This window comes from Barbatula barbatula (assembly GCF_947034865.1).
Source record: "Barbatula barbatula genome assembly, chromosome: 8".
Lineage (NCBI taxonomy): Eukaryota > Metazoa > Chordata > Actinopteri > Cypriniformes > Nemacheilidae > Barbatula > Barbatula barbatula.
In genome coordinates this window covers 1,753,701-1,766,375 of record NC_136771.1, presented here as the reverse complement: position 1 = coordinate 1,766,375, position 12,675 = coordinate 1,753,701, and the positions used below count along the sequence as shown (strand labels likewise).

The following is a 12,675-nucleotide window of genomic DNA, read 5'->3' as shown; positions in this document are numbered from 1 at the left end:
AGGGAACTGTGCATATGACCATAAAGGCTTGAACTTGAATATTATTATCTTATATAGTCTGCTATAATTCTATGAATGTAATCGCAATACAGTTATTGTAAATGAAGCATGTAGGCAGGCATTACGGGAGTGTTTTAATTCCGTCTAGAGTCAATCAAATATCGTCTAGCATGTGATTTTATTGCATAAAAAATTCCATTATGCACTGTGATGTAAAAACATGCTATCGTTATGATGATATCGTATTTGTTAAAGTCATCTTCTTCATCTTTATGTTGATGTGTGCGGAAAAACTGGGTTTCTGTTACAAAACAACACTAAACATCATTATGTGTGGAAAGTACAGCAGAGACTGGAGATAACAGTCTCTCGAACACAAAAACACGCTCCGTTTGTAGTTACATTTACGTCACCGCGAGCGGGCGGGAACGGAGGTTTGTGTGGCACCAATGACGTGCCAGACATGCGGAGGTGTTAAGCATTGACAAATGTATGACTTCGTGTACATAACATAATTTCGTAACACTTTACATCAAGGTACCCTTTATGAAGCATTTATAAATGTGTTTATTAATGATTAATAAGTCATTTACAAATGCATTATAAAGCAGTTATAACTCCATGAATAAAAAGAGGGATTCTAACGAAATACCTGCCAAAGAGTGAGCAGGAATAATAAAAACAACACCCTACAGTGTCCAGTCTGACGGCTTATATTACAAACTACATCAAGATAATAATAAATCTACTTTCGAGGAAAATAAATGATGAATTAATACATTAATTAAACATTTATAACATGTGAGTTAAACATGGCTCAATTTTTGGCAGGTATTTGGTTAGAACAGCAACAATGCGTTCAATGAGCTTTTACAACATCTACGTTTTTTTGGCCAAATTGGCATCGCTGTGAAGAACCTTTGAGCACCTTTATTTTTAAGAGTGCAGATTGACTATATAAGAGAGGAAAATAACCATGTGCTTTTGATCTCATCTTAGTTAACTCTCAGCACAGATGTGGGGTTATTTTCAACCCATCGTTGGGTCAAAAAGAGACAAACCCAATGGTTGTGGTCACGATGCATGCATTTTTTTACGCGCGTCGGTGCCGCATTGATTTTTAGTGCAGTGCTAACACCGCGGGTCAATTGACTACAGAAAGCGTAAAGGATATATTTTTAATTCTTTTCCACGTTTTTCTTAAATTTGTTGCCTTTTCTGTAATTTTATAATTTTTACCATATTTCAAAAATACATGAGAGAGAGAGAGAGAGCTGCAGACTTACTGGTGCAGAAATAACCTTTGACCTCACAAGTGAAGTTCTGATAACTCAAGCTCGCATCGAGTATCTGTTTATAGAAGTGATTCTGAGAAATGTGAATGTGTCTTAGCAGTAAACACACACACACGATCTAAATATATATATATTGTTTAAGGAAGCATTGATTGGATGATAAGATGTGATGTCATGATAGAGTAACACATGTGGGTGTTTCTAAAAATAAATACAACATGACGCTTATTTTTTGCTTCCCGTGACTTGTGTGGACCTATATACAGTACAGAGCTTTTATAGTTTTGATTTTAGTTTAATCTTTAGATGTTTAGCTTTAGTGTTCATTTTAGTTAAAGTTGTAGCAAATTTGGTATATGCTTTATTTTGGTATCACTGTTGCAGGGCCACTTTAAGTTTTTCCCAAAAAACATGACATTTACATGTTTTCATTTACTGCAACAGATGTTATTATGCAAAGCAACCTTCTAATATATGAGTGCATGTGTTAAGTTAGAGGGGTTTATATAAAAGCACATTCAGACTGTAGAAAGTTGCGGGTTAAGTGAACGTGGAACAGATAAAAAGAATATGAATAAAAACATTTTTTGTTTTCGATGGTGTGAAAAACAAGACTTTATCATCCCAGAACTTCTTAAAACAACAGACGTGTTCAGGCCTTCAATGAAAAGATAGTGAAAATAAAACTGATTTACAGTTGTTGGCAGGTTTTCATTGAGGAAACACCTCATCCGATTCTGTGAAATGAAGAGAGAAGTGTTGCATTTCATTTACAGTAATACTCAATAAACTTATTCATCCTGTTCTAGTACATTTCTGTATTTGACAGGTCCTTTTCAAGTCAATTGGTGGGCATTTCATTTATTATTTTATCAGTAAATGTTTGTTCCCTAAGAATTGAACCCAATCACAGTGATCTACAGGACCACTCTACAGATTTCTTGTAAATTGTTTGTTTTGTGTGGTTTGTTATAATCCGTCGAGTTTCCCGGACTGCTGTCTGATTTCCTTACGGTGGTGGATCAGTAATGTTCTGTTGATTTGTTCAGTATCACTGCAAGTTTGCTTATAATCAAATACAAGCCATAAAGTCAAACATATGTTTACTGTACATGCCTTTGAACAAATATTTTTTTTGCACTTAACAGGATGAGTTTATAATGATTATAGACATAAAACTAAGCAACATGAATTACATTGTGATGAATGAAGACTACAGTGATGAGCTCTGTACAGTACTGTATGCGTGTTCAGAATGTATGTTGCTATTGTAAAGTGCATAGTTTTAGTTTTTTTCACAATATTCTTTAAACATCATTATGTTATGTTCATAATGCTCTAATGTAACCTTAAAAGAGATGTGTGCGTGCGTTTGGTCAGATGTGAACTGGGTTGTAAATGAATCTTTGCAGGTTTGTTGTTACACAAATGTGGGATGAAAACACACACACGTGCATGTATAAACATGCACATGCATCATTTCTTTGGTGTGGTAAAATGAATACGGTATGTGAAGGCTTGATTCCTGTGGTATGAATAGAAAATGTGTTTGATTGTGTAAGAGTTTCAGTGCAGAGTGTAACACTTCCTCCTGCATACAGCAGTGATATAACACACCTGACACCTCTGTCAGGAAGAGGAAATCAAACTCTTCTTACTGTAAAAACCTCACAGTCTCAACATTCAACGCCTTCATCCCCAGCACCTGATTGGAAAGCTGAACCTGTTGGGCATGAAACCCTTTCCTCTGTAATTAGATCCTAATCTTCCTGACCGGGAGACCTCAGTCAGTCTAGGATCGGAAACAACACCTCCAGCAACACCACACTGAGCAATGGAGCCCCACAGGGCAGGGTGCTCAGTCCTCTGCTGTTCAAACTGCCGATATGACTGTAGCAACGCACTGCTCGAACAACATCATCAAGTACATCCATTATAAATAAAAAGACCCAAGACTAACACATATAAACACCCTGATCGCACATTTGCACCAATAATTGCCCTATTTACATATTATTGCACCAACACTGCTGCAAGTTCCTCATTGAACATTTACATGTTCAGTAGTGTGATTACACGGTCAATGTTTCACTACTTATTTGCACTATGATGTTTAACGCTATGTGTTGTGATTTAATTGTGTCATATTTTTGCACTAAATGTCAGTTTTCTGTGCTAAACTTTACACTTTACTTAGTCTGTGAATACTGCATGTTTTCAGTGTGTATAGCACCTTGGTCCTGGTGGAACGTTGTTTAGTTTCACTGTGTACTCTACTGTATATTGTTGAAATGACAAATAGAAAAGCCACTTTACAGAGTGTTCTATATAAATCTGTACATACACCACCATTAACATGTTGGGTCACTTCACTAAAATGATTATTTATCGAAAGGGATGTGCATAAAGGTCTGAAATGACATTTGTAGACAAAAAATTATCTTAATTTCTTTTAATAGAAAACTAAATTTGAATTATGTGTTTCTAAAATGGATGACTTGGACTGAATGATGAAGACAAATCGGTCAATAAGAGGTCAGAGTAAATGTGAACTCTGGATTTTATAGATTTCTATTCTGTAAGTTTTTAGAAAAATAAAGAATTTTTTGTCAAATTATTGTTTTGCATATACTGAACAATATTAGCCTAACCATGTTTCTAACCATGCCAAAATGCATCAGAAAGTGTGCCCGATTTACAAAACAATATTGCGAGAGTTTGAAAGTTCCCAAGATGCATTGCAGCATGTTCATTTCTGTGTTTCACATGTACTTGATCAAAGTTTGAGAAAACATCTTCAATTGTAGTAAAAGACAAATAAATTCGTTTATTTTTAAACAATCAATCTGTTCCCTGTTTATTTTGGCCAACAAAAAATATTAAGTTCTGTTGTTCATTAGATAAACTTGAAATTAAATTGTATTATTTAACTTGTTTTATTAACAAAATATTTAGAGTAGTGTGGATTTTGGTGTTGAGAAAACTCCTAAATGTTCTTGTGATCTTATTATTAAGATTTTGTTTTGTTTCATTTAAGTTTTGTCAAACTGCGTTTGAGATCATCTTTGCATTTTTCTTATACGCCACAATTATATTCATTTCGTGGTTCAATTTTGTAAGTGGCATTATTGAATAAAAGCAACTGTTAAATGACTAAATGTAAATGTAGGTTAAACGTGTTGGACCTCAGCTCACGAATAGTCTTCTTTAACTCTACTGACAGTTTAGTATATTTGTGCTTTACTTTTAGGCAATATCAAATCATATATAAATAGTAAATTGTGTTTATAATAGTAAGTTCACCTAAAGAAAACATATTTTGACAGTATTTTAATCTGGATGAGTTGACTGGGTGTATATAAGTATGTACTTTCATAAATAGACACGTGCTACAAGTATTGAACTAGTAAACTATCCGTGTACCTATTAGATCACTTGATGGAAATACTGAAATGGTACAGCTACACGTTTTTATATATCTCTATATTTTCTTGTAGACAGAATGAGTGTGTGGATCAGCAGCATTACTTGTGTAACCTGTATTTGTAAAGTGACCTCATCACACTTCATTGTTTTCCCTGAATGACAGTAAACTGTTATAGTGAAACTTATTCAGATGCATTTCCCCATACGCAGAATAACTTCCCACCCAATTATGTTATTGTTGTTTACCTCGGACACACAACCTTATGGGGTTTTTCTGCCATTCGATGGATAATTTCTTCCTTTGTATGTACGTTCAGTAGTCAGTAAGATCTGTTTGACAACAGCGGCTCAGCTGGCATCACTTTACATTGATGTGAGTCGAAGACATCACGGTGAACAACACAAATACATACTGATAAATGAACAATTCTGTAGATTGAATGCACTGTTGCAAAATACATAAATATAAACACACTTTACACAGAAAATTCTGTTGGAATTGACGGCTCAGATCGACGCTCGAACAAATCATTTGTGTGATATTAATGCATTGTTGTGGGTCAAACATTATAATTGATTGATTTAATTTAAAGTTTGACGTCTGAAACTATTTGATGAGTTTTGCTGACTTAGAGTATTTCACTTTTATAAAAGCCCCCATTGACTTTCCGTAGTATCCGGGGGCTTATTTTAAAGTGAACTACTCCTTTAATAATATTGAAAGTGCATCAACTTTATATTGTGTTTAATACTTATCTGTGTTAATGTGTTTACAAGAATATCAAAGTTGTAGTAACTTAAGTATTTGATAGTTATTACCTTTTACAGATGGGGCAGCATGAAGGATTGCTTAGAATTTCTATTTCCCATCATGCTTTGCTCCTGACTGGATAATGCGTAAATGTAGAAAATAAAGTGAAGAATTTGATTTCAAAATGAGATAAGTCCGTTTTTCAAAGTTTTTTTACTGTGCATTCCAATTAATTTCAATCAACCTGCAGTTGGTTGGTTTCGATTTATAATAACAGTTAACTAACACAATAAAACACAATAAAAACATGTTAAGATAATAAGCACCTATCGTACTATTGCTCTTGTATGACATATCGCTTATTGTAAGTCGCTTTGGATAAAATCGTCTGCTTAATGACTAAATGTAAGTAAAAAACATGATTTTTAAAAATTCTTAATGTTATATCTTTTTTTATTTTGGTATATACAATATCTTACCATGCTGTCCTGAAGAGAACAACAGACTCCCACACATTGGAAATGCTAGAGAGGCAAAATCAAAGCTTGCATTTAACCAAAAAAGTGTTTTTAGTTTTGACCCAATTTAATCCGCAAAAATGATTAAAAATTGTTTTTGTTGTGGCAGACAAAGCCTTTAGAAAACAATTCAAATCATGTTGGTTGTGCTAAGCAAATTGAGTTAGGCTAACTCGACAAGTCTCACAATATTTAATCAAAAATATCTAATTGTTCCCAATTGAGCCGGTCGATTATTTGAAATGTTTTGAGTGTTCATCGTGGATTGATGAAATGAATTTATTCGACTGATTTTGGTTATAAACTTTATTCAAATGAATTTCAGTAAAATACAATACTCTCGTGTTCAGCAACAGTGTTCATTTGTTCTTCTTGATGACGTCAGACAAAGCTAATATCAGTGAATCCGCCATGAAATAAACGGAAAAAAATCCTGTCTTTGGTTCCCCCTCGTTTACCAATGAAGTTCACTAAACAATAGGCGCACACATGATGATGATGATGAAGGAGGAAACGATCAAGATGAATATGACTGACATTCTTAGATCTTGCAATAACACAAAGCACTATACTGTATATTCTAACATAATCACATCACGCCTATTTTGTATACAAAGCAAAAGTGCATGCATGCCATTATTTACTTAAACAGTAATAATATAACTCCTGGCCCTGCCGTCCAAAAGTAATGTTCTATAACAGAAAGCACCTCGTGCATAAAACATACAGTTGCTACACATAAAGAAATGATAAAGAGATTAGGCTCCGTTTGCATTTGTGCGTGTTTGACATGAAGTGAAATATTTCCGTTCTTTTACGGCCGTTACTGTGAACTGGTTGTGGGTTTGCTGATGACAGCTACGCTAAAGATGTGTTTAGTCTTTTCAGCGACTTCTTTACATCTGAAGAGTTCCACGAACGCCTGTTTAAAGGAATCCCCCGACAGCGTGTACAACATCATGTTAAAAACGATGTTAAGAACAGCGATGGGTCTAGAGACCACATACGCCGCGTGTGCGCCCTTGTCCAGCATGCAGGTGACGTCCGGCATGATTCTTGTGTAGATTCTCAAAGCTCGTAAGATGTGGAACGGTAAGAAACACACGATGAAACAGATCAATATCAACACGATGACTCTTCTCGCTCTTGTGCGTCTGGCGCTTCCGTTGTGAGGACCCTTGGCCAACACCTTCATGATACGCCAGTAACACAAACACACCACGATCAGCGGCGTTACGTATCCCAGCACAGTCATCACCCAACTGTACTTCCAGACGAAATCTATCTCGCTGCTGCTGGCGTAATCCGGACAGACGGTTTTGTTATTTTGCTCTTTCAATTCGAATAAGTTAAACATGGGCGATATCAAAACCACCGCGAGAGTCCAGACCAACAGGCAGGCCAGAACACCCCAGCGCTTCTTCTTGATGCTCTCTCTCTGCAATGGACGCACCACCGCCACGTAACGGAAGACCGACAGACAGGTGAGGAAGAGGATGCTGCCGTACAAGTTAAAATGAAAGATGAAGCGAGTGAAGCGACACATTTCCACCCCGAGGGACCAGGTGTCGTCTAGGGTGTAGTAGTACACAAGGAAGGGAAGGCTGACCATCAGCAGGAGATCGGTGATGAGAAGATTCACCATGATGATGGTGTTGTTGGTCCAGGGACGAACTTTCAGCACGTACACCACCAGAGCCGTGAAGTTCCCCACCGCTCCCACGATAAAGATGAAGCTGTACATGACCGGCAGATAGTAGCGCTTCACAATATGATCCACTTCGGCACAGCTGGCATTCGCACTCACATTTGACATCGTTCTCTCTACAGGAACACCAGAAGTGAAGAAGAGATGAATCAAGTGTTTTTCATCATGAAGTTTCAGAATCAGAAGTGAATACAAATACTTACGGGGATTCTTCACGTCCAGCTTCTGCTTCGGCCAGAAGATTCTGGTGCGGATTAAACCCTCCCACCCCATGATAAAGGACTTCCTTCTACGGGAAATTTACTTTTATTGCTGACACATGATCCCTTGTTCACATTCTTTGTTTTAGTGCCATTTGAATACCAGACATGTAAAACAAATGAAGCGAGAAGAGCGAGCGATCCACACACATGTACATGAACACATGAACTGATGCCAATCACAGACTCCACGGTGAAATCCACTGATGTCATTTCATTTGGCCACTGACTGTCATTGTGTAAGAAAATACTTCTGTTGTATTGCTCGCGCGTCAAACAAGCATCTGTTCAACCGTTTCATATTCATTCACAATAAAGATGATGCGTCGTGTAATCTGGTCTGTTCAGTTGTGTTCTAACAGTCAATCTTTTAGATCTGAGCATTCAACGGTTAAACCTCAATGTCCGGTGAAGGTTTACTCAAATCCTGTAAAAAAGAAACCCCAACACATGTTACGTCAGAGATGAGCAGTGTGTATTCAACACATTCATTTACCTTTAAAACTCAAGAAAACATGAAAACATGTTTAAAATAAACTTAATATGTCATTTCTTAAAAGTTTTGCATAGACGACAATGTTGTCAAAGTGATTCACATTCAGTTTGGGCCAATCATATACACAACAACAGATATAGCCAAATATAGGGCCGTCATAAAATACAGTATAAAGTGTTATATATAGTAAACACACTGTAAACGTTTGGCCAGTAACTTAATGTAGATTTAGATTTATGTGCAACAGTTTGTTCAAAGATAAATGAACATTAAACATGAACAAGTCTTTATCATTACAGAAGAAAACTATAAAATAACAGCCTCATGCAAAGCATTCTGGGAACCAAAGTTTTGGTTTGCATGAGTTTGCATGAGTTTTAACAGTAGATAAAAATGGTGTTACACAGCTGCCAACTCTAACATGTTCGATCGACTCTGCTCTCACGATCCCTGACCACACATCTGTTTTTTTGTCACGCAGAGCTGTACCGACCATGATTTCTGTGATGTGTAAGCAAATTTGTCTGTGTCGCTTTTAGTTTCAGGAAGAGACGCTAACAGTGAGACTTTAATTTGAGTTTCATGCGACTGCAGATCAGGGGGATGACGCCTTTAAAGGGAATATTTGGGATGTGTTTGCTGCTTCTCAGTGGTGAGTAAATTATAATATTTACCTTTATTGAACTGAGGCACACCTGAAGCGGATAATTTTAGAGGGTCATAGAATTGAAGGAATAGTTGTCATTGACCTTTACAGAAATGTGCTCAAGCAGCATCTTCATCCTGAGACGCTTTTTAATCGCATTACTACAAAACTAGTTCCAAACATACACATTAATATACAAATATTATTAAGATCATGGGAAACTTGAATAAGAGAGTACGTGCAGACAAAGAGATTTAATAAAATCCGCCACTATTTCTCACGAGAAAAGATTCGGATCTCAACAATGTCTCAAAGTGTGCTCGAGATACTGATCTGAAATGAAATGAGAAATGCTTTGGCAATACAATGTACAACTTTCCGTCCTGACAATATACAAACATACAGTTATAAATTATAGATAATATATATTGCTTATTAAAGGGATACTTCAACTATGGGAGTCAATGGGGGGCAACATCTGTCTGGTTAAAAGCATTCTTACAAATATCTTTCTCTCAGATCAAACACATTTATACACATTTGAAACACATCGAGGGAGAGTAAATGTGTGGACGAGATTCAAGAGAGACTTCTGTATTTATATTTGTGTGTGTGTGTTTAACAGGAGAATACGTAAGCTCCACCATGACAGTAGACATCCCACAGAAAGAATATAAGGTTGCCCGGGGTGATAACGCAACAATACCCTGCAAATTCACACCTCAGGTGGGCGATGTGGACGTTGTTGTGGCATGGTCGACAGATTCAGGCCCGCCGGATAATCCTGAGGTAACAAATCAGACAAGTTATTATTTAAAGACCTGGAATGAAAGTCCTTTAATAACTTTCTGGCCGGATCTGAGAATTCTAAAGCTCAAAAATATGTTCTATACAATTTCTACATCAAATCATTCTTCTACAACATTTAGTTTTCTGCTTTCACAGGTGACCGTCGCCAAATATCTCTTCAATCCAGCAACTCCAAATACAAAAATTCCATACATAGCCAAGAGCTATAAAGGCAGGGCGACTCTGCAACACGATGTGCCAAAAGGAATAGCAAACCTACAGCTCAGAGGCGTCACCAGCACCGACACGCGAAGTTACGAGTGCAATGTCCAGAATATGGCCGATGAGGAGGGCAGTGATTCTGACACGGCGAATCTTGTGGTTTTGGGTAAAGATGCTTCTCTTTTATGAATTATACAATTATATATGTTTTTTAAGATGTTAAACCGGTTATTGGAACCTCACGACATGCTGCAGACTACTGTACATCTCAGCCTGTGTGTGTTTGTAGAAAACATCATTGAAATAATTGACATAAACGTCCAGTTGAAATGAACCCGATTGTGTGATTTCTCAACTCTGTGATAGTGGCTCCATCGACGCCCATCTGCAAGATTGTTGGAGTCGCAGAATACGGTCAAAACATCAATCTCACGTGTCTTTCTGAAGAGGGCACGCCAAAACCCATCTACAAATGGCAGAACAATGATGTCAACAACATCCCTCGACCAAACCCACCCAAGACCACTGACCGTACGTCCTGTGTAGTGTGTACGAACGTTAAAGATATTCCTAGCTGTGACCATTACCAATCATTGCGTATCTTGATCTGTCATTAGAGAATGGGATTTTATCGCTCTACAACATTTCCAAAGACACCTCTGGTTTCTTCATCTGCACGTCCACCAATGAAATCAGATCAGAGAAGTGTAACCTCACCCTGGCCGTCATGCAACGTAAGTAAACACACAAGATTTCCCTCCTGTCACCAATAACATGTCCCTGTTAACTAAACCAATTCTTCTTCATGTCTCTAATAGCATCCATAAATATGGTCTTCATGTTTGGGATTCTCGGCGCCGTTGCGGCTGCCGTCTTAATCTTGGGAGTCATCATCTATTTCTGCTGCTGTCGGAAAAAAAACAAACCTGAAGAATACGAAATGGGGTATGTGGACATACTGCGTCCCAGCTGGTTATTTGTTCCTAAAACATTATTTTCTAAGGTTTGTTTTTGGTTAGTCAGGATAGTTAGTATTTTGCTCCCTTGCGAAATGGTTGCATTAATAACCGTCAGGGAATGTTCTGTATAAGTTTTTTTAAGTGATCTAAGAAAAACTTAATCAAAAACATTCTGCAAACATTATTTTATGGTTGCAAAAATAAAATGCCACCATGTAATGGTTCCTGCGACATCAATGTATGATTCCCAAGAAATAACCAAACCGAACGCTGTTGTTGGGGAAAGTTCTGTGTGTGACCGGCTTTAAACCTCTGTTAACATTTTCTTTCCTTAAGGAGGTGAGAACACGGACATCTGGAACCTGAAGGAATCATTGCCAAAAAAAACCAGTAATCTCATGAGAAAAATGGACAAAGAGAAGTTTCCAATAACTTTTTTTGCATAAATATTAAATTTAAGATTTTTGACCACATAACAAACAAAACCACACACACACAAAGGCGGAGCTTGATGCAGGAAGATTCCCCTGACCACATTACTTATGCTAGGTAGCAAGTTTTGTTTGCTTGCTATTTGACAATAACGTGAAAATAATCTGATTCGATTTTAAACAGTGTCTACACCGGATGAGGCTCGACAAAAGACAATAGTGTCGCAATTGTGCCGCGTCCGGTGTAGACACAGTGTCACTGTCTAGGACATTTAATTTGAGTAGAGTATGCGGTTCTTAGTGCTCTTTTATGTGTGCATGAGTACATACAGTAACTGTATTTCAATCTTTTTGTGTTTTATGATTTATGTGTTTTTTTTCAATTGATTGATGTTGTATGCATTTTATTTTGCCCTTGTTTGTAACGTTGTGTTTTGTCTACAACATTATACAGCTGTCAATGAATGGATGTTACAATAATGGCGGGTTATCAATTCTCAGGGTTGATTCTGTTTTGACTGTGTTAACTGTGCACACGCTGAACTCATTTAGAGGGGCACGTTGTCACAATTACGGTTCATGTTTTAAACGCATTGTCTGACATTCATGGCATTGATGAAATGTATAACATCAGCATCTGCTCAGTCGCTTCTTTTGTTTTAAGCTTCTCTTTTTTTAAGTGACAGAAGACAAAAAAAATGTAATGCAAATGAGTACATGACTATCATGAAAGAAGGAATTCGTTGTTTTAGATGGGGGTGTGAGACCACTTCATTAAATCACCAGTATCTTGTAGTCATCAGAAGAAGAGGTCAATAGTCAGTGTGTATAAGTATTATACTTCATTCCTTTCTTGTTTACAGAATGATGGACCAAGCAAAATGATCATACGAAATGTGTTTTGGTCAAAATATATTTGGTAACACTTTACAAAATGGTTGTATTTGTTAACATGAGTTAATGCAATAATCAACATTATACAATAAACAATATTTCTGCAGCATTTTTCTGTAAATTTCAAAATTGACAAACATTTTTAAAATGAAAGGTTGTGTAATGCACAAACCACCAGATCATTCACAACACACACAACCGTGTGTCTTTAACTATCATTCTCTTTGTACAGTGTTGTTTTAGAATTTAATAAATAAAAAATATTATGTTTAGGTAGTTT

At 36.8% G+C, this 12,675-nt stretch overlaps 2 protein-coding genes across 2 annotated transcripts; one reads left to right on the top strand and one right to left on the bottom strand.

Annotated features, from left to right (window-relative positions):
* Positions 1–6,285: 6,285 nt before the first annotated feature.
* oxgr1a.1 (oxoglutarate (alpha-ketoglutarate) receptor 1a, tandem duplicate 1) lies at positions 6,286–7,938 on the bottom strand. The gene is made up of 2 exons (XM_079463447.1): positions 7,902–7,938; positions 6,286–7,814 (listed from the first exon to the last, which is right to left on the bottom strand). The coding sequence occupies exon 2, from the start codon at positions 7,804–7,806 to the stop codon at positions 6,814–6,816; it is 993 nt and encodes a 330-aa protein (XP_079319573.1). The 5' UTR covers positions 7,807–7,814; positions 7,902–7,938; the 3' UTR covers positions 6,286–6,813.
* An 888-nt stretch (positions 7,939–8,826) lies between these two features.
* On the top strand, positions 8,827–12,520 carry LOC306897330 (cell surface A33 antigen-like). The gene is made up of 7 exons (XM_079461955.1): positions 8,827–9,106; positions 9,726–9,889; positions 10,046–10,277; positions 10,478–10,642; positions 10,729–10,845; positions 10,930–11,056; positions 11,407–12,520. The coding sequence occupies exons 1-7, from the start codon at positions 9,037–9,039 to the stop codon at positions 11,411–11,413; spliced, it is 882 nt and encodes a 293-aa protein (XP_079318081.1). The 5' UTR covers positions 8,827–9,036; the 3' UTR covers positions 11,414–12,520.
* Positions 12,521–12,675: the final 155 nt, after the last annotated feature.